General features: G+C 39.5%; 2 protein-coding genes across 3 annotated transcripts; both read right to left on the reverse strand.

Moving 5' to 3' along the window:
• Positions 1-274: 274 nt before the first annotated feature.
• ppib (peptidylprolyl isomerase B (cyclophilin B)) lies at positions 275-7343 on the reverse strand. The gene is made up of 5 exons (XM_034686215.1): positions 7108-7343; positions 5459-5572; positions 4964-5057; positions 2644-2828; positions 275-657 (listed from the first exon to the last, which is right to left on the reverse strand). Exons 1-5 carry the CDS (start codon positions 7240-7242, stop codon positions 535-537), a joined length of 651 nt encoding a protein of 216 aa, XP_034542106.1. The 5' UTR covers positions 7243-7343; the 3' UTR covers positions 275-534.
• Positions 7344-11352: 4009 nt separating this feature from the next.
• Positions 11353-23714, reverse strand: adpgk (ADP-dependent glucokinase). 2 transcript variants are annotated; one of them, XM_034686581.1, is made up of 8 exons: positions 23475-23714; positions 18456-18708; positions 16418-16643; positions 16270-16332; positions 16001-16121; positions 15700-15896; positions 13806-13904; positions 11353-13683 (listed from the first exon to the last, which is right to left on the reverse strand). In XM_034686581.1, the coding sequence occupies exons 2-8, from the start codon at positions 18689-18691 to the stop codon at positions 13117-13119; spliced, it is 1509 nt and encodes a 502-aa protein (XP_034542472.1). In that variant the 5' UTR covers positions 18692-18708; positions 23475-23714; the 3' UTR covers positions 11353-13116. The 2 variants fall into 2 exon arrangements, with proteins under 2 accessions (XP_034542472.1, XP_034542473.1); XM_034686582.1 differs by having other exon boundaries at positions 12525-13680.
• Positions 23715-24718: the final 1004 nt, after the last annotated feature.

Raw genomic sequence — 24718 nt, forward strand, 5'->3', positions numbered from 1 at the left:
TAGAATAACAGAATTTAGCGCCCCTAGTGGTCACAGGCAGAGCTACCATTGTCTGGTTTGCAGTTTTTAACAGAGAAAGCATCCATATTTTCTGTCTTACTAAATCAAAGTTAACACTTTTAACATTTACACTGTGACAAATTACACCCAAACAAAGCCCACATAATGCTGTACAGGCTCATTTTTTGTGTTGCCTGTGATACATGTAAATAAAGAGATTCAGTCAAATGTTTAACAAAATTTGAAATCTTTATTTTGGATTTCATTTTTTACAAAAAAAAAAAAAAAAAATCAACAACGACCAGTAAGTGCACCATGGAATGCTCGTTGGTAAATGGACCCAGAGTGTCGTAGTGATTGCTCGATGTTAATGCTCTCCTGGTGCTTTAAGACGACAGCCACCAACACTGAATGACCCGCAGCCTGTTCTTCCAGGACCACGTGGGGCTGCTCGCGATAAAAATCAAGGTGACCCGCACGATTAACCCGCACCCTCAGTAAAGCCCCCAGTCCCGTTTCCTCTCTGCAGCTCTCTTACTCCTTGGCCACTGCGAAAGGCTTTTCCACCTCGATTTTGCCGCAATCGTGGATGATGACGTCTTTCAGAGGTTTATCGCGGCCGTCTGTCTTTGTGCTCTCAACTTTCTTCACCACATCCTGAAAAGACACAAGCGAGAAGAGAGGGAGAACAGTTTAGCAAAGACAACATCACATTTAAAAAGTTGTAATTTTACAAAAAAGCTTTGACCAAATGATAAATAAAAACGCTACACAAATTTAGACCTCACACAACCATAGTCGTTATTTTAGGTACGGTCCAATTAGCTTCTTGAAAAGTGAGATATTGGAATTGGTGATGAGACACAGCTTGGAGCTGAACTTGGACACATGTCTGCTTACAGACATCAATCAGAGCTTCATGGTTGTAGGAGGACTGCCATTGGGTACATGTATTGCGTTATAGTGGATTGCCTTGTTGCTCTTCATGCAGTTTGTGTTCCTGAATACAGCTAAAGCCAGCTGAGAGGATACTACACGATGCAACTTGTACCATCCGCCTAAAACCAGGGATAACAAACTCATCTCTGAGGCCTGCAGATTCAGCATTTTCAAGCATATGAATCCATAACAGAGATTATGTTGTGCTGGTTTGGTATGGACATATTTGTATCTACTCTCCACTTTTCAGTATACAGCTAATTTTAAGTGTTACCATTAAGATCGCATTCATTTTATTTCAGGGTTTATTTCTGAGTCCTTCTGCACGATCTGCTCCTGACATCAAAGTGATATCTGTGAATTTTGTGTGTGCATTCAGAGAAGTGGAACAATTTGAATAGTTTTCAATTCTCAAAAGGCTGCTTTTGATCTTGAACTTGTGCAGCTTGTTTGTGCACTGGACGACATGGTTTACTTTCATGTTGACGCTTCCATCTGTCATTTTGCTCTTTGCTTTATATTCAAGCTTGAGCAGACAGATTTCAGCCTGTCTCATGATTTATTTTCCTTTTTAACTCTGTCCACTGAGCCCCGAGAGGAACAAACAGGAAACAAGTCTATTTTAGTCTGCTTTCTATTTTGGGCATTTCAAAAGACACTGCAGGTATCTTGAGACCAAATACACTTAAGAGTGTTTGTATGACAAATAATAGCACCTCTCTTTCCATTAAAGGTGACATATTATGCTCTTTTTCATCAAAATATATTGGTCTAAGAGGTCCCCAAAACATGTCTTTAAAGTTTATTGCTCAAAAAAACACTTTGAAATCAGATTTTGGCATGCCTGTAAACCCTTCTTTTTCAGCCCTGCTCAGAACAGGCTGTTTTCTGTGTCTGTGCCTTTAAATGAGAATGAGCTCTCTGACCACGCCCCCTCAGGAAGTGGATGTCCCCTCGGCTCTCCAGCACGTTGATCTAATGTTTACATGCTGGCTGAATATACACGGCTGCTCACAGACCCGCGTTACTTCAACCCTCTGAATTTGATCCAGAATCTGATCCTGACAGAGAGGCGCCTGCAGCAGGACCTTTCTGAACCATTGGTCACAGATTTAGTGTCTCTTGTTGTTTTATTTGTCGGTATGTCGACGTGTGTCTTGGTACACAGCTACAAACATGTAGCTATGTGGCTATGCTAACTACCACTAGCACTTTTCCATGAAAAAAAAAAAATCATCCAGTAGATCTTCAAATCTGCAGACGTGGGGAGTAAAACCGACCTTTGTGTTTATTAAGACAGCCTACAACTAGCATGCCTCCCTCCTCAGCTCCTTGTTAGTACACATGTGTGCAGGTAATGAAAAACAGAGGAGGGGTTGAGTTGTATTTTATACAGTCTATGGGCTGAACAAGCTCCGAGCTCTGATTTCTGTTACAGACCGGATGTCGTTGTGACTTAACAAAAACACTGAAAACTGAAACAGCTCGTTTCAGCACACATTTACAGAAAGGTGGAGAAATCAGAACAGGGGCAGAATGGATTTTTTTCATTTTCGGGGGGTTTGTAGACATGCCAGGGACACATATTTCAGGTAGAGAAACATTAAAAAGTTGATTTTGCATGATATGTCACCTTTAAGATGTTCATTACAGCTGCTTCTAACCTCCTCAGATCTCAATGAGACTCTAACTCCTGATACTCACATTTCCCTCCAAAATTTTTCCAAAGACGACGTGTTTGCCATCCAGCCACTGAGTGGTAGCAGTAGTGATAAAGAACTGAGAGCCGTTGGTGTCTTTGCCAGCGTTGGCCATGCTGAGCCAGCCGGGTCCGTAGTGCTTCAGCTTGAAGTTCTCATCGGGGAAGCGGTCTCCATAGATGCTCTTGCCTTGATAGGAAAGAAGGAAGAGATACTTTAGTCCACTTATCCGTACAATCCACAAGACGTCCCTTAACCTTTGCAGATCACTTAGATGACTTGATATCTGCTGAAAGTTATCCTGATGACACTTTGTTCATGAAATCTTAGCAGTACTGAGAGCGACTTTGTAAGAACATAAGCCTAACAACATCGTACTCAAGATGAGTCACAAAATGGCAACGTGACCGCTGTGAAATAGTTCTTTGCACTACGTTCAACAAAGCAGCAGCCTCTGGGGGGAAAAAATGAAGCCCAGACTGAAGTGCAAAAAACTGCAGTTCCTCCAGAGTCCACTTGAAGCAGCCAAAGAGATGCCTGTATTAAAATGCACATTACCCTCCATCAGTCACGCAGTGGTAGAGAGAAACATTCAAGGCTTTTCCTATTTTCCTATTCCTAAATTAAAGGGCAGTGACAACCTAATTTATAATATTTGGCAACCCTTCATAGATCATCTTCCCACTGATCTGGTGGGCTTACTGCAGAAAGGGTGCCCACATTTTATCTTCAAAAATACATCATAGTCTTGTTTTTTTCCTTTGACATGTAATTCAGATAGATACGATTGTATCTGATATGATATACGTTATTATGACCCATGTTTGTTATTATACTTTTTATATGTATATTTTTTTTAAGTAATTTGACTACATCTGTGCTGTCTTGTTCTGTGTTATGTGTAAAAATGAATAAAATATATATAAAAAAACAAAAAAAGCACATTACTACAGCAGAATTAACCTTGTTTAATGGAACAAAATGCTAATTTGGTCACTAGATTTTTTTTCTTTATACATAACAATTGTACAGAGGTGGTTTTTTTTTTCAAGGATAAGAGTTATGCAATATCCATAATGAGAGGCAAAGCTGATTTGACAGGCAGGGAGGTGCAATGAAGCCGTTTGCCAAAGTAGCTTGTGTCTGCAAACCTGATTGCTGACCGCGTTTCTGGGACTGCAAACTTTAAGGCTCTTGTTGTTTGCGACAGCGACACCTGGTCCAATGTCTTGCCAAAGACAGCATTTTTAGCGTCTAACCATGACCATAACCATAACTGTCACAACATCAGAGTCCAAGAGATGCAGCATCAGGCTCTGCAGAAACACACTATTTCTTGATTTGAAAGGCTGAGGATGGCTTTGTGCTGTAGCGTGTCTATTGCTGTTACTGGTCTGTAGTATTGCTCGGATTAAATAGTTGAAAAAGGAGATTTTGTGTGCTGACTTTTTTTGTTTATCAATGCTGTGCAGTAATGCACCTTTGAAGTGTTAAAATAGGGTGCCTTCATCATTTCCAATACAGCCTATGCCACTGATGGACTTCATGACTCACTGAGACTATGTCCTCATTTGACATGGTCTGTGGATTCTAGATAGAATCTTTTTAAATTAAAAATGGTGCCTATCTCTGTGCTTGGGTATTTTCTATTTAGACGTTAACAAATAAATAGAAAATAAGTGTTAAAAAGTTGAACTGTTCACTGATCACTTTTTCTGATCAAGTTTTTTCAAGATTCTTTATTTATTTCTTTTCTTTTCTCAATATGTGATGATTTAAATCTGTAAGCCTGGATACAAGTTTAATAACTTTAAGCTTATTTACATTCCTTCACTGATTTATCGTCACCCTGAACGGGTACATGGGTATGTATGTGTGCAGATATACGTTTCTAAATGTTTTCTTGTAAGTGAGGGTGTATAAATGTATATAGATGTATATGACAATGATCCTATTTGTTTACCAATCCTAGCAAACTACCTTTATTCACAATGGCATTGCCAAGCTTTGAATTTTCTTTTACAAAATATTTATTTCTCTCACCACTTATTATCACCTCATTTTATAAGAATGTTTAGACAACTGTCTTATTCCTGTTTTATGTACCTCTTTACTTTCTGAAAAAATGCTTTGTTACTTTGACTAGCTGCAAAACCTGTTTCAAATTGTACTGAATAAATACTTAAATCAAAAAAAAAAAAAAAAAGTTGAACTGCTAACGTTCAGCACAGCTCAGATTCAGACAGTAGGGGGCAAGTTTGTTCTTGCAGAGACAAGATCTGACTGAAATTCCAGTCTGCAGGTGTTGATCGGTGGCATCTTACCCCCGGTGCCGTCTCCTCTGGTGAAGTCTCCACCCTGGATCATGAAGTCCTTGATGACTCTGTGGAACTTGCTGCCTTTGTAGCCGAATCCTTTCTGTTTGTTTACATCAAAACAAAAACAAAAGCGTTATAAAATCTCAAATATGGCATCAGCTTCTTATATTATTTTATAACATATTTATTAATTGTTAAAAAAAGGGAAAAGGGTGACTTTTAATTTGTGTGAGATGTCTGAAAGTTTGCTTTCATGATGGATAAAACCGTTACAGATTGATCATAGCACTTTGTGTAAACAGTATGTTTACAGAAAGTGCTATGATTAATCTGTAATGGTTTGAGTGTGATCCCTTCATTTTGGTACACATTATATTTGTTTTTATGTATTTTACAGTGTTTTTATTTCTGCCATTATTACTCAGTGGGCCCCCTTTCAACAAACATCCTTGTTTATTTAAAATATGCAAAATAAATACGATAGAATCATGATGTCCTCACCTCTCCTGTTGCAAGGGCCACGAAGTTGTCGACTGTTTTGGGGACAGTCTTTCCAAACACTCCGATGACGATTCTTCCTACATCTTCATCTCCAATCCTGATGTCAAAGAACACCTGCAAAAGAAATCAAGTTATTTTACCCCACAGGGTCTCAGTACCTTCAATAAACTCCTCCCCCATAGTCAGGCAAAAAAACTGTGTTTTGACAATGACAAATTACATTGTCCTGTGTGTTTAAGGCTGGGCTTACTTCAAAGGGCCCATATACATTTTATTGACTGGCAATGATCATCCAGCCTTCCTTTGTTGGAGAGTTTAAAAGCAGCCATCTCAACAAGACATCAAGTCATTTAAAGATGTTTAATCTCCGTCATCAGTTCATCTGGGAAAGAGCCTGGCTACAATGTTGGCATTCAAACTTTAGACTCATCCTCTCTTTGGCAAAAATGATACAATTACAGGTCTAAAATGAAGACTCATATATTTTAAGTCTTGGACAATTTGTTTTACTTCACAGATATGCAGATAGTCTTTACTTGATCATGGCTTGCAGAACTTGAAACTTCTATCAGATATGGAATGTTTACATTGTTGTGCATTTAGATGGAGATATAGACAGCTAAGGGAGGTTATTTAGCCTCCAGGACAGGGTCAGCCCGTGGCATAGGCAGTATAGGCAAATGCTAGGGGCGCCGGCCGTCCATAGGGGGCGCTGCTTGCACCCTAAATGAGTGAGGAATAAAATTTATAGATAAAAGGAAAAAGAAAATTGTTTTTTCTAATACAATTTGGGGTTAAATTGAGGAGTGATAACAGTAAACATTTTAAAGCTTGTGATTCACTTTTGTTTTAAAAAAAAAAAAAAGGTTTCCAAAGCAGTTTTTGAAGTCTATAAGTTTCCATGATTTACTTGTTTTTGTTTTGTTGTTTTCTTCACACTTTGGAAGCTGTTAGCTTAATTACATAGAAAATGTAGGCTAGGCTTAAATAAGCATTATGCTTCTGCCTTTAAGTGTGAGTTGGTTACAATACAAGGAGTACTAGTTGAAATCTTCCCTAGGGCATCATGTCGGTTACGGTTAGGGTCGGCTCTGCTTCAGGACCACAAAAGTAATATCAAAGAAAACTAATACTTTGGTTTGTCACACAGTCACAGAGCTCATGGGATCAGCTGAGTGTGGACGTGGACAAAGCCTCTGCAGGACCATGCAGAACAGCATCAAAACAGCAGGGAGACAAATAACTTGACCCTGTAGTTTAAAGTCGAGTGTAAATGGATTTAGGTGTAATTGATGGATGGTGTGTTAATCAATGCATTTAGACAATTGAGATCAGCTTAGGCCGAGAAACTAGCTGTGGTAGCTAGCCTCATTGAGATTAGTGAAGCCCGTTATATTCTGTCTGGTTGTCTTGGTACAGCATCTGTTGCAAACCCAGTCTAAAGCACATTTTAATACGATTACAGCCAAACCATTTAACAAAGCAGCTAGACAACGTTTCTCCCAGCTAACCAAATGCTCTAAAGTCTGACCCGTTAGAAGCTAACTTGCGTGTGACGTGGCTTTACTGCAGCTATGTTAGCAATAAGGAAGAGCTTTGATTTTTATCATGATGCAGAGCAAGCTAGTAGCCACCAAGCTCCAGCCTACCTTCGCAGTCACTTTCGGGCCTTTCTTCTTCTCGTCAGCAGAGGAGCCATTAGGGAAAGCGAGGAAAATCAACGATCCCACAATGACTGTAACAGCTACAAGGAACTTCATCCTTCTCTCGCACAGTCTCACCATATACGAGAAAATAGAGCAGCCCGGGGACGGCCTGATTGTCGTGTTAGCTTTATATATGAAGGGGGAAGGAGAAGTGCAGTATCCGGGGAGGGGACTACAGCTGGAAGGCCGCTCCGGGGCTCCGAGCTGCGCCTGCGCTGCTTCCACGACACTGGGAGGGCGGGGGTTCAGCACGCAGAAGCAGAGACGCACAACCCTCTGATTGGTCCACGTTGAGCCAATCAGAGGCAGACGCGTAAAATCGGTTTGTCAGAGAGCCAACAATTCAATGCAAAAAATTGAGGACATACAGTTTGTTCCCATTTCTGCATGTCATGTTACCTCTTAATCCAACACAGAAGACCGACAGATTGAGGTTATCACAGCTTTTAAATGCGTATTTGTTTTTATTTATTTCCTTTCAACTTTTTGTTTACTATTCCATTTTTTTTGTATGAAACCCCAATTCCAAAAAGTTGGGACACTGTGTTAAATGATGAAAAAAACAGATTTTGATAGTTTGCAAATTATTTAACACTATATTTAATGGAAAAAAGTACAAACACAACATATGAATGATGAAACTAAAAATTGTTATTGCTTTAAAGGGGGTCGGGCCTTTGCTGTTTGGGCCCCTAAGCGTTGGATCTCCTTGCCAGATGATCTTAGGTTAGCTGAGTCTGTATCCTCTTTTAAATCTTCACTAAAACATTCCTTTTCGTAAGGCTTTCTCAGAACTGGTTTGCCATTAATACTTACACTACTGTTCAAAAGTTTGGGGTCACCCAGACAAATTTTGTGTTTTCCATTAAAACTCACACTTTTATTTATCAAATGAGTTGCAAAATGAATAGAAAATATAGTCAAGACATTGACATGGTTAGAAAAATGATTTTTATTTGAAATAATAGTTTTGTCCTTCAAACTTTGCTTTCATCAAAGAATGCTCCCTTTGCAGCAATTACAGCATTGCAGACCTTTGGCATTCTAGCTGTTAATTTGTTGAGGGAATCTGAAGAAATTTCACCCCACGCTTTCTGAAGCAACTCCCACAAGTTGGATTGGCTTGATGGGCACTTCTTGCGTACCATACGGTCAAGCTGCTCCCACAACAGCTCAATGGGGTTGAGATCTGGTGACTACGCTGTCCACTCCATTACAGACAGGATACCAGCTGCCTGCTTCTTCCCTAAATAGTTCTTGCATAATTTGGAAGTGTGCTTTGGGTCATTGTCCTGTTGTAGGGGGAAATTGTCTGCAATCAAGCGCTGTCCACAGGGTATGGCATGGCGTTGCAAAATTGAGTGATAGCCTTCCTTATTCAAAATCCCTTTTATCTTTTACAAATCTCCCACTTTACCTGCACCAAAGCAGCCCCAGACCATCACATTATCTCCACCATGCTTGACAGATGGCATCAGGCACTCTTCCAGCATCTTTTCACTTGTTCTGCATCTCACTAATGTTCTTCTGTGTGATCCAAACACCTGAAACTTCGATTCGTCTGTCCATAACACTTTTTTCCAATCTTCCTCTGTCCAATGTCTGTGTTCTTTTACCAATATTAATCTTTTCCTTTTATTGGCCAGTCTCAGATATGGCTTTTTCTTTGTCACTCTGCCTAAAAGGCCAGCATCCCGGAGTCGCCTCTTCACTGTAGACGTTGACACTGGCGTTTTGCGGGTACCATTTAATGAAGCTGCCAGTTCAGGACCTGTGAGGCGTCTGTTTCTCAAACTAGAGACTCTACTGTACTTGTCTTCTTGCTCAGTTGTGCACCGGGGCCTCCCACTTCTCTTTCTACTCTGGTTAGAGCCTGTTTGTGCTGTTCTCTGAAGGGAGTAGTACACAACGTTGTAGGAAATCTTCAGTTTCTTTGCAATTTCTCGCATGGAATATCCTTAATTTATAAGAACAAGAATGGACTGTCGAGTTTCATATGAAAAGTCCCTTTTTCTGGCCATTTTGAGAGTATAATCAAACCCACAAATGTGATGCTCCAGATACTCAACTAGCTCAAAGAAAGGCCAGTTTTACAGATTCTCTAACAAGCAAAACCATTTTCAGCTGTGCTAACATGATTGCACAAGGGTTTTCAAGGTGTTTCTAATCATCCATTAGCTTTCTAACGCGATTAGCAAACACAATGTACCATTAGAATACTGGAGGGATGGTTGCTGGAAATGAGCCTCTATACACCTATGTAGATATTCCATTAAAAACCAGACGTTTACAGCTAGAATAGTCATTTACCACATTAACAATGTATAGAGTGTATTTCTGATTAATTTAATGTTATCCTTATTAAAAAAAACAGTGCTTTTCTTTAAAAAATAAGGACATTTCTAAGTGACCCCAAACTTTTGAACGGTAGTGTATATTTTTTTATTTTCTGGTCATTTTAACTTTCTCATATTACTGTATCATTACCACCTACAGATATATAGATCATGCAGGGATACATGTCCATACACAAGTCTGTATAAAATTATCTTAGGTAGGTGTTGACTTTGAGTTGTACAGTTCAGAATGTAAGAGGAAAGCATACAGTATTTTGTTTGATCCAGACTGTAGTGTTTGACAGATCAAAGATGGTTTCACTTCCCCTTACAGCCAATCACCTGAGGTTTAGTATAAAGAGGTTCTGAATAAATCCACCATCAAACTTTTAAATCCTTGTTTTATCGACAGATATGAATGAAAAAGAATCAAAAGCAGCACCATGTCTCCTGTGTGTAGTTTTAGTGAAGTCAGTCTGTCAGCTTGTTTTAGCCTTGTTTTTTAATGTGTGTCTGTATGGCACCTTGTAACTCTGGCTTTGAAAGGTGCATTACAAATAAAATGTATTATTTATTATTATTGAAAATATTTGCTCACTTTGTGTTATTTTAGGTATGTTTTTTGTTTCCTGAAAATGCTGTGTTTTAGTAGTTATAAGTCATGTTATTTTCAAATTAAAACTACATGTATTTGGCACCAGCAATACAATAACTGCATTGCACAAAAAAGGACTACAATTTATACTGCCCATCTTTTGTCCCACTCCTTATTTAAAGCAGGGCAAGAAATCCTGTGGTATTTTGTTTCCATGTAAATTGTGTTTACAAAAGTAGAGACAAAATACTCAATATCAAGTTCAGGTCCCAAGATGACGTCTATACATTTCTTGAGTTATTTAACACAGTTTTAAATCTAAAAGTGTCTCTGTGATAATAACATAAGAGTTGCTTTTACATAACTGCAAAGAGGGAACACGTATTTTTTCTATGTGAATTTCTCTAAAAAGATGTACAAGTCACTAACAGGACTGTTCTTATTTTTCTTTTTTTCCCAACTTTAACAGATTTTTAATTTTGCTTACTCATTTATTAATTTTACTGTATTGGTTCTATTTTATTTTTAAGTATTTTTTATGATTATGTCTTTTATCATCTTGCCCATTTCTGTTGTTTTCTGTCTCTCGTTTTTTAGTGCAGGGGTTCTCAAACTTTTTGGAGCCAAGGACTCCTTAAAGGTGAGAAAATTGTCCAAGGACCTTCTCATAATTGTAACACAGATTAAGCACATGCTTACTTCCATTTGCACTCTTAGTTGCCCTTGGAACTATTTGTATTGTAAAATGGATCAATGTAAATACTTCAGACCTGTACCATAGTGATAAACAGGTAACACTTCCATTTGAATCAAGTAAATACCACTTGTATACTTTAAAACAGAGGATCATTTCATTCCTTATGGAATCAACATGACAGAATTTATACTTTTCAAGTAATTGATCTTAAAAGCTTTCAGAAAATCAACAGTAGCAAGACTCGCATATCCCTTCGAACCACTAAATGGTATCATAACAATGGTGTTTATGCTGTTTTGTAATGACACAGCAGAATTTTATAATTTATAAGAAATGTATTCAAATTATTTCATGGACCCCCACGCTATGGTTTGCGGACCCCCAGGGGTCCCAGGACCCCACTTTGAGAACCACTGCTTTAGTGAGGCACTTTGGGCTGCATGCTTGTATGTATGAAAGATGCTTTCTAAATAAAGTTGAGCTGAGTTTAGTAGTTTGGGAGTAATTTAAACAAAGAAGTCCTTGAAACATTGAGGAATGTGAAAAATAATCAAGCCAAGTCCATCTCTCCGTACATTTTTAATGACAAACTAAAAGTAAATGAAACTTATTGACAGTTACAAATGTTAAAAACATGAGACACAAACTATGAAGAAGTAAAGTCGAGTAGATTGTACTTGCTTAAAGTAACAGGAAGGAGGGGGTCGGAGTTAAGGTTACATTCACCTTTGCAGGCTCACCTGCCACTTCCTACTAGTGCAAAGAATTACTTCAGCTAAACACAACGCCATACATCTTTTTGTTGTATGTTTGTTTGCATTAAGACTCATTATTATTGCATGCCTTGGGTGGCCATGTGAGGTATACAAATACACTGTTCTGACAGTCACATACTGTACATCTAACATGATTCAGGCATTCCCAAGTAAGGTCAGAAAAACAACAAAACCAACAAACAACCCATGAAAAAGCATAATTCAACAACCTGCTGGGAAATAAATCGAGATGTTTGATTAGCAGTTTGTTACATCGGCCAGGTTTTAAGTTTCTGAAGTCAATCATGATACACAATTTTAAACAAACATTTTATAAGCATGGGATGCAAAACATTTAGTTGCACCAGCAAATCAATGGAAAACAAAGAAAATCAGTAACCCTGATAACATATGATCTAAACCTTTATTTTGAAATTTCATTTTCGATTGAAATGCCAACAGAAATTTTAGGTTTATTAGCATCTCATTGCTAATGGAGCTTTGCTGCATAAAGGAGGATCCCCTTCAAAAACAGGGTTTGCATTTATAAGTATAATTTGTCATTATTTGAGCATGAATTTATAAGGTAGAGCAAACAACACGACTATATCTACTGCTCTATAACTGATGTTTGAGCTATACAGACGTAAACATCTTCAACATGGGAGTGTTTTGGCTAAAAAACAGAAAACAAACTTTTGCACGCTCTTCTACTTTTTATCCTCACAGGACAAATGAAGACAAAAGTCAAGTATCTCTAGATAGAACCATTATTACACATCAAGGAGTCAGACACCTATAAGAGAATGAGCTTCAAGTGATCTAGTGACTATTTGACATGAATGCACCAGAAACAAAGAACATCAATAATACCACTTAGCTTCTATGATAGAGTAAGACGTCATCAGTTTGCAGACAACACAGTGGTTATATGTGTATGTGTGTGTGTGTGTGTGTGTGTGTGTGTATGTGTGTGTGTGTGTGTGTGTGTGTGTGTGTGTGTGTGTGTGTGTGTGTGTGTGTGTGTGTGTGTGTGTGTGTGTGTGTGTGTGTGTGTGTGTGTGTGTGTTGATCTAATGTGATGCTTTGTTTTAAGTTTGTTCAGCTCTAAAGTGAGGATAAAATATTTAAGTCTAACTATTATTTACTCAAGGCACAGCATACTGAAGGTATGCGAGTGAAAGTAATTAAGGGGAGCCGACAAAACTCTTTGGAGTTTGTGAAGGCGACTTTGAGCTGCGCCCAGTGCATAGAGTCAGTGCCTCTCAGTCCGGTCAGATCTGTGTGAGCAGCTCTGCCTCGGTGTCCGTGTCTGCTGGAGGATCAGGAGGGAGGACAGAGGAGAGCTGAGCCGGCTGGAGGACTCATCTGGCAGGATTTTAAAACTAACACCATTGACCACACTTTTAGACTCGGAGGAGCTTTGGGAAGGAAGACACTTAAACGGTTTCAAGACACAGGTCTGAACAAAATCCAGCGGCCACAGCAGCAGGTGACACTTCACTAGGTTTTTTCAGCACTTCCCAGCATCCTTTTCCAGACAAACGGAGAGTCAAATTCAAGCAAAGCTTACAACGGCTGCTCATCGGGCATACGCTCAGAGTAAACCAGTCCTTCTGCTGAGATGGCATCTCCGAGACCGACTGTCCGCAGAGGCTGTTTGCAGACCAGCACCGGCGTCATGTGGAAGGTGACGTTACCTCGGCGCCACACAGTCACCGGCTGTGCTGGGTTTATTGTCAGCTTCTCGCGTGGCTCAGTGTGCGAGCTGTGAAACTCCAGCGGCGCTTTCAGCTCCACTTTGCTAACATCCACAGACTGGAGGCCGCACGCCTGACTGCTCGCCACTCGAGCTCCGGCTGTCACTGCCGCCACCTGGTTCCCCCAGTACCCGTCCACTGTGGCCATGATATGGTAGGCCAGCGTGTGGAAATGAATACGAGTGAGGTCAGCTTCTGACAGAGGGTCGCTGCGGCCATGCTGCTCCAGGATCCAGAGGAGGATGTCGCTGACCCGGCCCACTTCTGGGATGCCTTTCCAGGCGGCCATGTCTGCGTGAGGCCCCTCACCTGCCTGAGAGAGGAAAAGCAGCTCCTGCTCGTTCAGGCCGATGGAGCTGACAATGGGCATAAACTGCTAACAGGAAACAGAGGAAGAAAACCTTAATTAAACACACTGAAATCCTCAGGGACATCAGGGTTTTTAGCACACACATCTTTTCTCTGGGAGGACTTGACTAAACGCGGTTCGACATGTACCTCCTGCATGATGCTGTTCATGTAGTCTTTGTCAGTCATGCTTGCCAGCTCCAGGTGGATGGGGATTTCCTTACGGATGTCAGATATGGCAGACACAGCCTGCAGAGACACAGAGAGTGGTTAAGTATATACAGGATATTCTTTAGTATAGTTTGACAGCAATGTTACCATAAACATATAAAGGCAAGGCAGCTTTATTTGTATAGCACATTTCATACACAGGGGCAACTCAATGTGCTTCACATTAAAACATTAAAAGCATTGGAAACATTCAGACAAGCATAAAAGAACACAATTAAAATGACAAATATAATAAAACATAGAAAAGAAAAGGAAAATTAGAAATATATTAAAAATTAAGTATTTTTTTTTAAATTAAAGTGAGTTAAAATAAGCTAAGATAGGAGATAGTGGCAAATAAAAAAAGTCTTAATCTTGGATTTAAAAAAGGTGAGAGTTGGAGCAGACCTACAGCTTTCAGGGAGTGTGTTCCAGTTATGTGGTGCATAATGACTAAATGCTGCTTCACCATGTTTTGTTCTGACTCTTGGGACTGAAAGCAGACCAGTACCTGATGACCTCAGAGGTCGAGGTGGTTCATAGAGTAGTAGCAGATCAGCAATGTATTTTGGGCCTCAACCATTCAGTGCTTTATAAACCATCAGCAGGATTTTAAAGTCTATTTTCTGTCAGACAGGAAGCCAGTGTAGAGATCTCAGAACTGGAGTGATGTGGTCTACTTTTTTGGTCCTTGTTAGGACTCGAGTAGAAGCATTCTGTATGAACTGCAGCCGTCTGGTGAATTTTTTAGGGAGTCCTGTAAAGACACCGTTACAGCAGTCTAGTTTGCTAAAGATAAATGCATGGACGAGTTTTTCTGCATCCTGCTGAGACATAAGTCCTTTAATCCTTGATATATTCTTAAGGTGATAGTAGGCTGACTTTGTAATTGTCTTAATGTGGCTGCTGAAATTAACTACACCAAGGTTTCTGGCTTGGTTTGTACATTTCATCGTTGCAGATTGAAGCAGAGCAGTAACCTTTAACCTTTCTTCCTTGGCTCCAAAAACAATCACTATCAGGACCCCACACTACTGTGGAAAATGATAAGATGCTCTGTGATGAATGTTATTTTGTGTCATTTCTGTAAAGCTTGACTCTTCAAATGTGACCATGAAGAATTGTTAGCTTGTGAGCATTAGCGGTAGGTTCCCTTTCAAAGGACCACACCAAAGTGTTTGTATGTTAAAGTATAAAGCACATGGAGTCAAAAAAAATACAAAGCATTTCCAAATTCAAACATACTTTTTTAACTGATGTAAAAACTGCATTCTAATGAATTTAACCTAGCTTTCTAACCAATCACCTGGCTTAGTTAAATACTGGATTTTGATTGGTCAAAACCCCAAAACAATGTTATTCATTCTGAATAGAACGAGTGACACCAGGGACAATCAGACACACTAAGTATCAAACAAAATCCACGGAAAGGAGTCCGACAAAATTACATAGTTTCTAATTTTACTTCTTCCTGTTGACAATATGGCAAAAATGTAAGTTTCTGAAAGAGTCGGTTAACAACATGAAGGATATTCTTTATATTACTCTGAATATATTTGGAGGGCACAATACTTTAGAGTCGTGGTTAAAGGCTGACAAGAGCAGAGAAAAGAAGAAGAGAGACAGCGAGAAACGAGCAAAGGATGGTAAAGAAGAAGCCGAGTGAAAGAGACATCGCCCAAATTAAAGAAAACAGACACAAAAGAAAGTACACCACAAATGGAGAGCAGAGAGAAGTAATATAATCAGAGTATACATATCTTTTCAGATTACTACTAATGGTTGGGGAAGCTTTTAAACAGCAAGTTGAGAAACTATACAGGGAGCAGCTCACCTCCTTCAGTCTGTCCTCCCACAGCTCTCTGCCCTGACCCTCCATCATGTGGAGCCCCGAAAGGACGACCAGATCGGGCTGAAACTCCTCCAAACTCGCCACAAACGTCTCCAGTGAGCTCATCCCCCCGTTAGAGATGTCGTGAGAGAAGATGAAGCGGTTGGCTTGAGGCGCCTGAGTTGATCCCCACTTCTCACCTGGAGATATGAAAGGAGAATAAGCACGACTGTATATGTTACATCCTGATAGACTGGAGGAATGAAGGGAAAAATGTGCAGCTCCAGCTTGCTCTCCTCTTTACCTGCTTTATACTCCAGGATGAGGTGATATTCATCTGTCTCCTGGAGAGACTCTGGAGGAACGACGATCTGCTCATCCAGCATCTCGTGAAGTTTAGGTCCAACAGGCCCGCATAGCAAAACCTGCAGTATAAAGGTGTTTAGTACAGGTGAATAGTTGTATATTAATTTAGAGGTAGCTTGAATTATCTTTATTCTAATGGCTTAGAGAGCTCATAAATTCAGGGTGATTGAAAGAGAGCCCAGCAAACAAACAAACATGTGACTGTACCATCAGATCTGGGTATGTGGCAAGCTTCTGACCAATGAGAGCAGCGTTCCCTCCCACATACAGCTGAAAGAAGACAGAAGTTAAGTTTACACAGGAGGGGGAACATTTAGGAATGTGAACTTCTGTCAGTGGAGTGAGGTGGTCTTACCTTTGCTCCAGGGTACTCTGCTGCTGCCCGAGCGATCCTCTGAAACACCTCCTTGTCGCTGAAGAAGCGTTCGGCTGCTGCTCCTCGCCCCATGTAGTGGATGAACGCTTCCCTCAAGTCCTCTTTGGAGTGCAACACTTCATGATCCAGGCCGGCTCCGGGGTCCACAGCCAGAGCCTGCAGCAGACCCACTCCTGAGACCACGACGTCCACACAGGCATTCACCCTGAACACAAGAGGAGAGGAGGAGAGCTGTGAGGAAATACTGAGCGCAGGATATTCAATTTAAAACATAGAATTTTTTCTGTTTTATTGTTAAAATCCTCTTTATATATGATCAGTGATTTGCCAGCCAACGGCTCATTCAACCTAAACTCTGCTTTAGAATTAAAGGACGGTGACAATCTTTTTTTTTGTTCTGCTTTCTAGAGCTCTGCAAAAAATTACACACATGAGCCGCTGTTGTAAGACCTGGAATAGAGTCAACCTGATGTTAATGAGTGTCAGTCAGTTCTATGAAGTTACAAATTAGTTGAGATGTTAACATTTGTGCTTGCTTATAAAACAGTGGAACAAAAAAAAAGTGTAACTTCCAAAGTTCTTATCTTTTGGTATTTCTAGCTTACTAGCTTTTAGTTTGATATCTCTTCATTTCCATTGAATACAAACTTTTACATGAAATGAAACCTTTTTGAAATATTTGATGCACTGAAAGAGGTCTTCCAAAATGACATTCCACAAGACCCTTTGGTGGCAAGTGATGCCAGTTGGCCTGAATGGGAGGGCCAAAAAGTACTTGTTTAATATCTTATTTACAGCAGCCTTGAAGTGCATCACCATACGCTGGTTGAAACCAGACCCTCCCACTTACATTTATCAAATGGAACAAATTACATACCAATTAAGACACCAAAGAGAAACTTTCAGAACAAGATGGAGACCTGTACTGGCTCTACTAATTCAATAGAGAGTGATGTTTAAATTAGGCGCAGACCAAGATCATGCATTATTTTTTCCTGGGTTTGACTTTGCACCTGTACTTTAAAACGTGATATATATAGAATTTATTTCTTTATAATTACAATATTTAATTATGATGCTCATTTCTCCTTTACTTTTATGAACATGTATTTTTATACTTGTTTGTCTATGTGTATTATTGCTTGTATGTATATTCTCTGGAGTGGACATTTTGGTTTATTTTATTTGTGTTATCTATTTCTGCTGTCTTAATGTCTGAATGTATCTAAACAGCTGGAAAAAAAGAAAGACATATTTTTCACATTGTACTGTTGTTGATGAGAAAAATAAATAAAAACTAAGTTCAAAAAAATAAAATGAAACCTTTTTTTTCTCTTCCTGTAGAAGATCAGAGCACAGGGGTATTTTTCAGACCAGATGTGAGTTTTGCAACAAGATAAACATGTGAAACTGCACCTCACCATTAGCTTTCAGGATTTAACAGCTGGCAGAGCTATCACTGAATCAGGTCAGGGGTATTTTCAGAAGAGCTGATGATCTGAGGTCATTTTATTGATACACATCTCCCTCCTCTTTCCCCTATCAACATATTCTACTTTGCCATATTTCTAAAAGTGATACACAGAGATGATTTTTCACTTTGACCTCAAATATAACCTCTCTCCTGCAACCTTTTCTCCTTCAAGTCTCCCCTCTGTTTGATCAGTCTGTCCATCCCTCTGGTAGGCCGTCCCTCAGGCCCACCCTATCACCTCCCTCCACCTTTCAATGACACTGATCCCATGTGCTGGCTATACTAAAGCAGCCTGCACGCTACGTGATAGGTATAGACAGTAATCTAACTCACTTGGGGACTAACGTCTTGGAGGCAGCCATCTGAGCTCATGATCACACATTCCTCCTCACTAGCAGAGCTGAAAACAGCCTCTCAACATGCCACAGTGTGCAGCACAGCGACCAAAGCAGGTACATAAATATGCCTCCAGCTGCAGTTTGATGACTAAAGAAAGACCTGCATCGATTTCTTAAAGCACCACAGTTTGCCTCTCTGACTCACCCGACGGCCACTTTGCTCCACTGCCGGCTGGGCAGAGTGATCAGAGTCTCCCAGGCGGTGGAGATCACCTCCTCCAGGCTGCGCTGGTTGTTCTGGCTGTTCTGGCTCTGTGATGACTGCTGGAAGTTTGGCAGGCTAAGGTATTGCAGAATCTGCTCCGGCACCTCCGGACTGCCATGGTAAAGATAGCCAACAGTTATCGCCAGCAGGGCTGCTACAGAAGCCTTCCTCCACATGATGCTCCCACACAGTCCTGCAACAACAGAAACCAGTCAGTTTTTTATCTCTGTCATATCAGCTCAAAAAGGATGCAATGGTTTATGGAGGTTATTTGACAGTGCAGAACAATAAGGAGCTTTAATTTGTGTGTTTGGAAAAGATCCACCAACTCATGTCATTAGTCTTTAATTACAGCTCACTTTAATAAATAACTTAGTAGGAAATGTGTACAACAATGACATAATGATATTATAGGATTAGCCTGAATATTTCAACCATACAATTAAAATACAGGTGTTAAAAATAGATCCAAAGACAATGGATTGCTTAATTTTCAAGATAAAGTTATTTCAGTTGTTCAGAGGCAGAATTTGTGGGATTTTCCTGAAGAAAAATGTGTACTTATATTTAAAGAATCCCTTTAAATCAGCCCTTCTGACAAGCTGGAAGAATGTGGTGTCGTCTGCGTATGAATTGAGCCATATGGGACTCATCTCCATACCTTTATATCTGATTTTCTTATTATTATGCTGTGTTTGGGTCATGTCTGAGGGACAACCTTTGGTTCAGTAGAGCTGCACAATAAATTACATTTTGCACTATCCTTATGAGAGCACTTGCAATAAACACATTCCCAAACTCTGAATTTATCCCTTTGAAAGGGAAGAAATACTCAATTTAAACAGGCAATGCTTTCTTACTCAGTGTGCTATGTGGATATAATGTCTGTACTCTCAGAGTATTTTTTCAAGTTATATTCTTGGGCATCTTGGGTAGAGAGACAGGAGATGGGGGAGTAGAGAGTGGGGGAAGGACATGTAGCAAATGGTTGCGACCTGGAGTCGAACAGGCAACCTCTGCAACGAGGACTATAGCCTCTGTATGTGGGCCGCTTAGACCGCTAAGCCGCCAGCAGTCCAGCACCCCCTTTAAGAGTATTTTCATGCAGTCAGATGAGGTTCAATCTAGCTATCAGCTGCCCTCAGATTAAAGCTCCTGTCAGGAAATTTTGGGTTGTGTCAATTATGGCGCCCCTAGTGGTTAAAAGGAGTCTTTGCCTATCTTGTCCTTCACAAGCTTAAGTAGTATCTAGTCACAAAAAATCTCATCCTGCTGACTTCTGACGGTCAAATGTGTTAACTGTGAATGTTGCTGATGGTCTTGTTTGCTTTGTATATCATAAAGAGGCATCAATATGAAGTTAGGTCTGTTTTATAACTGGCAAAAAAAAAACTTCGCACAGGAGCTTTAATCGGTGCAAGTTTTTACTCTACTACTTAAGCTTTTTAGAAGAATCTCAGAGTTACATGCAAACACAGATAAAACATGAAGAACACCAGTTACAGGGAGAAGTGTGAGTTAAAGCTAAGAGTGTATTATTTTATATGTTATCACACTATTGAACGATACAACAGCACATCTAGTACATTTCTCATATCCTGCAGATATAGTATCTAGCGAGTGAAAGAGTTCAGGATGTAAGGATGGGACTGTAAGATCTTAGCAACATGGTGTCAGTGAGTAAGCACCCAGGAGGATTCTTCAGATGCCCTTGAGACAGGAGGGGGGGGGGGCAACTTCTGTTCAGTGTTCACACAGTGCCACCAATAAATCCATCCCTCTCCGCCTTCAAACCTTTGACTCAGGAAAATATTTGATGGTACCTGTTTCTTAATATGTGAGCCTTTAGTCTTACAGTTATCAACTGTAAAAAAGACATTTGATCACAAGGAAAAGAGATATTGAGTTTCCTGATGGTTTATAAACTGGAGAATTGACAGATAATGGGAATAATCATGACCTGCAGTCCTTCTGTGATTGGAGAATATGTTTTTAGCAGGCGTGGCGACACAAACAGAGTCAGATGCATCTGTTTCTCTTTCCAAAAAATCCCACCAAATGACAAAAAAACTCATGATCACTTCATCTTATAAGACAAGAGGGAGAGAAAGAGGAAGTGATCGTGTGTTTTTTGTGCAACTTTTAACGAACAATTAACAAACAGCCTTCCTGAAGACCTGAGGGCGTGACAGAGAGTCAATATTTACAGTTTACAAAGAAAGCTGGAGACCTACCCGTCTGGTCTGGAATTAAACTGTCTGTTAGTTTTAATTTGTGTTGTGTAACTTTATTTATTTACTGACATTTTAATCTGTTTTATCATGTCGTCTACCTCTAATCTATTTTTCTGGATCATCCTTAAGTGTTTTATCAATATCTTATTTATTCCCTCCAATTTATTTGTGTCTTATTTTGCTTTCTTGACATTTTAACACTTTTACCCACACACCTGTGTTTCCTTTTTATAAATGAGTGACAGCATGTCCTCGGTCTATTAGTCCCTGATATTATTGAGTCTTTTATTTATGATACATTACCCTGTGAGGTGCAGGGTGCTCATTTTGGTTTTATTGATTTCCTGTTTTTTTTCAAGCACTTTGTGTTACATTAGTGTTGAATGAAAAGTGCAAATACAGTCTGAATAATTTATGGACTGATAACTCAATTTACACTAATGTCAGACCAAGAAGAACTGTAGTTTGTGAGAGTTGGAAAGCTGAAATCATCAACCTCTCTACGTGTTTCTTTTAAAGTTGAAATGCAAATAGTCTGATATGCAGTGGTGGACAGTAACAAAGTAAATGTACTTGAGTACATTTTTTGAGTATCTGTACTTAACTCGAGTATTATTTTTTGAGGAAACTTATTACTTTTACTCCACTACATTCAGAAGACAATTATTGTACTTTTGACTCCACTACATTTCTATCAATGCTCTAGTTTCTCACTACATTTGCTTTGAAGTCAGCTCATGAATTTCCTTCTCTTTTCTGAGTATGACCACTGAGACAGTAAAATGTGTTTGTGTAGTTCTGTTTGTCTCAGTGGTTTAGTCATACCTGTATATCGTGCGTCTCCACAGTTGAACGTGGAGCAAGCACAGAGAAAATTTCACTCAGATCAGGCAGTTCATTTAGAGGTGGTAATGATGGCTATAATTATCCCCCTGAGAACCCTTGGCCATATCTTCAGCCTGTGTTAGAGGTTTTTAAAATGAAGAATGATACGTGTCGTTTGAAATGTTCTCCCTGTTATCCACTCTGCCCAAACATACAAAAATGTACAGTCCAACCTGAGAAAGTATGTGAGCTACGTAATGTTTGTTTCATTCCAGATGAACATTTCAAACTAAGTTGTCTGTGCTTGGAGTAACTTAGTTGCTGTTTTCATTCCATGGTATAGTTTCTAGAGATTTCAAGTATTGTTTTCTAGATAAACATAATGTAATCGCATGTACTCCTATGTATTCTTGACTGCACTGATGTACAAGGTTTGAAATATTCTAAAAAGTACTTTGAATACTTAAGTATTTCTAAAAGGAAGTACTCAAGTACTTTAACTCAAGTAATAATCTGACAGAGCAACTTTTACTTGTATTGGAGTAATATTTGACCTGAAGTATCTCAACTCAACTCAACTTTATTTATATAGCACCTTTCATACATAAAAACATGCAGCCCAAAGTGCTTCACAGAATAACAGAGAGACAGAAAACAGCAATGGTAAAATTATAAAGCCAGGATTATAAATAAAATACTTAAAAATAAATTAAAATCAATACAGTCAAATTAATAAAATAAGTAAGAGGGGAAAGAAAGGTTAAAAATGAGGTACCATTAACAAGATCAGGTGAATACAAGAAATAAATAGATAAAATAATTATTTAATAAGATAAATAAATGTTAAAGCAATGATTCAATGCTCAATGAATGCAATGATATCTATACTTTGACTTCAGTAATGAAGCTGTGTACTTTGCCCACGACTGCTGATATGACTAATTTAAATGCATGCACCTGTACAAGGCAGCATATGCACTTCATTAAGGTGAAGTTGTGATGAAATTAGAAGAAGAATACTTTGCAGAGTCATCCATAGTGAATGAAAGAGGTGGGAAAACAGCATGAGTGTGTACTCATTAATCTTTATATGTAGTATTAACCTTAAGTACTAAGTAAGGCATGGTTATACATAAAATACTTAAAAGATAAAATAAAATCAATACAGTCAAATAAATAAAATAAGAAAGAGGGGAAAGAAAAGTAAAAAATAAGGTAGCGTTAACAAGATCAGGTGAATACAAGAAATAAATAGATAAATAAATAATTCAATGCTCAATGAATTCAATGATATCTATACTTTGACTTCAATAATGAAGCTGTGTACTTTGCCTTGCACTGCTGCTATGACTAATTTAAATGCATGCACCTGTACAAGGCAGCATATGCACTTCATTAAGGTGAAGTTGTGATGACATTAGAAGACTAATACTCTGCCATAGTTAATGGTGGAAAAACAGCATGAGTGAACTCTCCTTCATTGTAGTACTTCAGGTTAATAGTACATAATGATTTATGATCACACCACTGACAGATAATCTCATTAAACCTGTTTTTATTGCACAATAATTCCTGTATCCATTAAGGGTGACCCTGCCCTTTAAACTGCAGCTGTGTAAGGCACTTTATGATTCAGGATCCAGGGTTTAAGTTACTGCTAACGTGGACACGAACACTTTGTGAGCTAACATGCTAACACCAGCGCACACACAGGGTGTTTCTTTGGCTTCAGTGTATTAAAGCTAATCTGACAGAAGCAAGAAGCTTCCACCTCGGATTAACAGGCAATCTCATTTAGAGTCTGCCAGTCAGAGACACACTGAGTGCAGGCTCAGTTTCTGGTTAAAAATCGAAGCAGTAAAAAAAAAAGAGCTTGAAACAGTTTGTTAGCGACACGTACCTTTTTAATGTGAAGACTTCAAGTTTAGTAAAACCAGGAAGAAGATCCTGTTTCCTGCTAAATCACTTTCAGTGCATGAAGCTCGTTCAATGCCACCGGTGCAGGGAGAGGTAACTGAAGAAGTCCGAGTCAGTACGAGTCATTGAAGGAGCAATGATTGGGAGAAACAGCAGCAGCAGCCAGATACCGCCTGCGTGCACACAGCAGAGAGCAGCAGCAGCTTCCGGTTACCGCTCTGCGCATGCGTCGTAACAGGGAACATTCATGGTACAGAGTGTGAGGAACAGATCAGGGAGGTCAATAGGTTTAGTTTAAATCCAGAAATGTTTTAATGTTATGTGTTCAGATCAGGGGCTGAGCAAGACTTTTGTGATTGGAATGGTTGGGGCCCAGACTTTTGTAGAGGTGGCATGAAGACACAAAAGAGAAGCACTTTTATTTACCCTTTCTGTCTTGTCAACTCATATCTACTTTAACTACTAAAGGTGCAAGTAAACTCTGCATGGTGGCATGTTAGAATAACTGTAAGCACTGCTGCCCCAAAGTGACAGGATGAAGGGTTCAAATCCAAGCCATAGAATAGAATAGAATAGAATAGAGTAGAATAGAATGTACTTTATTAATCCCCAAAGGGGGAAATTCAGGTTTCTGGCAGATAAAATGATAGAAATCACATAAAACAAGTAATTCAGGTGTCTGTCAGCTCATCTCCCAGTAGCTAGATAGTTATGAAGTCTAATGGCTGCAGGGATGAAGGATTTTTCTGTATCTCTCAGTCCTGCAGCACAGAGAGATGAGCCGTCCACTGCCGCTGATTCTCTGGTCCACAAAGAAGTTGTAAAGTGGATGATCTGTGTAATTCAGAACAGCCTCTAGTTTCTTCTGTGTGCATCTCTCCACCACAGCCCCCAGTGAGTCCAACCTGGTTCCAATCACAGTGTCAGCTCTTTTAACTAGTTTGTCTAGTCGCCTCGCATCCTTGTGTTTTATACTGCTTACCCAGAAGACTGCAGCATAGAATAACACACTTGCCACCACATACTGATAAAACATCTGCAGCATCTTACTGCAGATGTCTAAGGATCTGAGCCTCCTTAATGGCTTCATGGTTTCCTGTTTGAAGTGAAAGTGTTTTGGCTTTCTCCAACTTCAGTGTTGATGTAGATTTTGAACCACCAGTTTGGCATGCATACTAAATACACCTACACAAGTTAGTACTGCAAGGTGGCATGATAATGTGGTGG

Source organism: Notolabrus celidotus, chromosome 6, assembly GCF_009762535.1.
Source record: "Notolabrus celidotus isolate fNotCel1 chromosome 6, fNotCel1.pri, whole genome shotgun sequence".
NCBI lineage: Eukaryota > Metazoa > Chordata > Actinopteri > Labriformes > Labridae > Notolabrus > Notolabrus celidotus.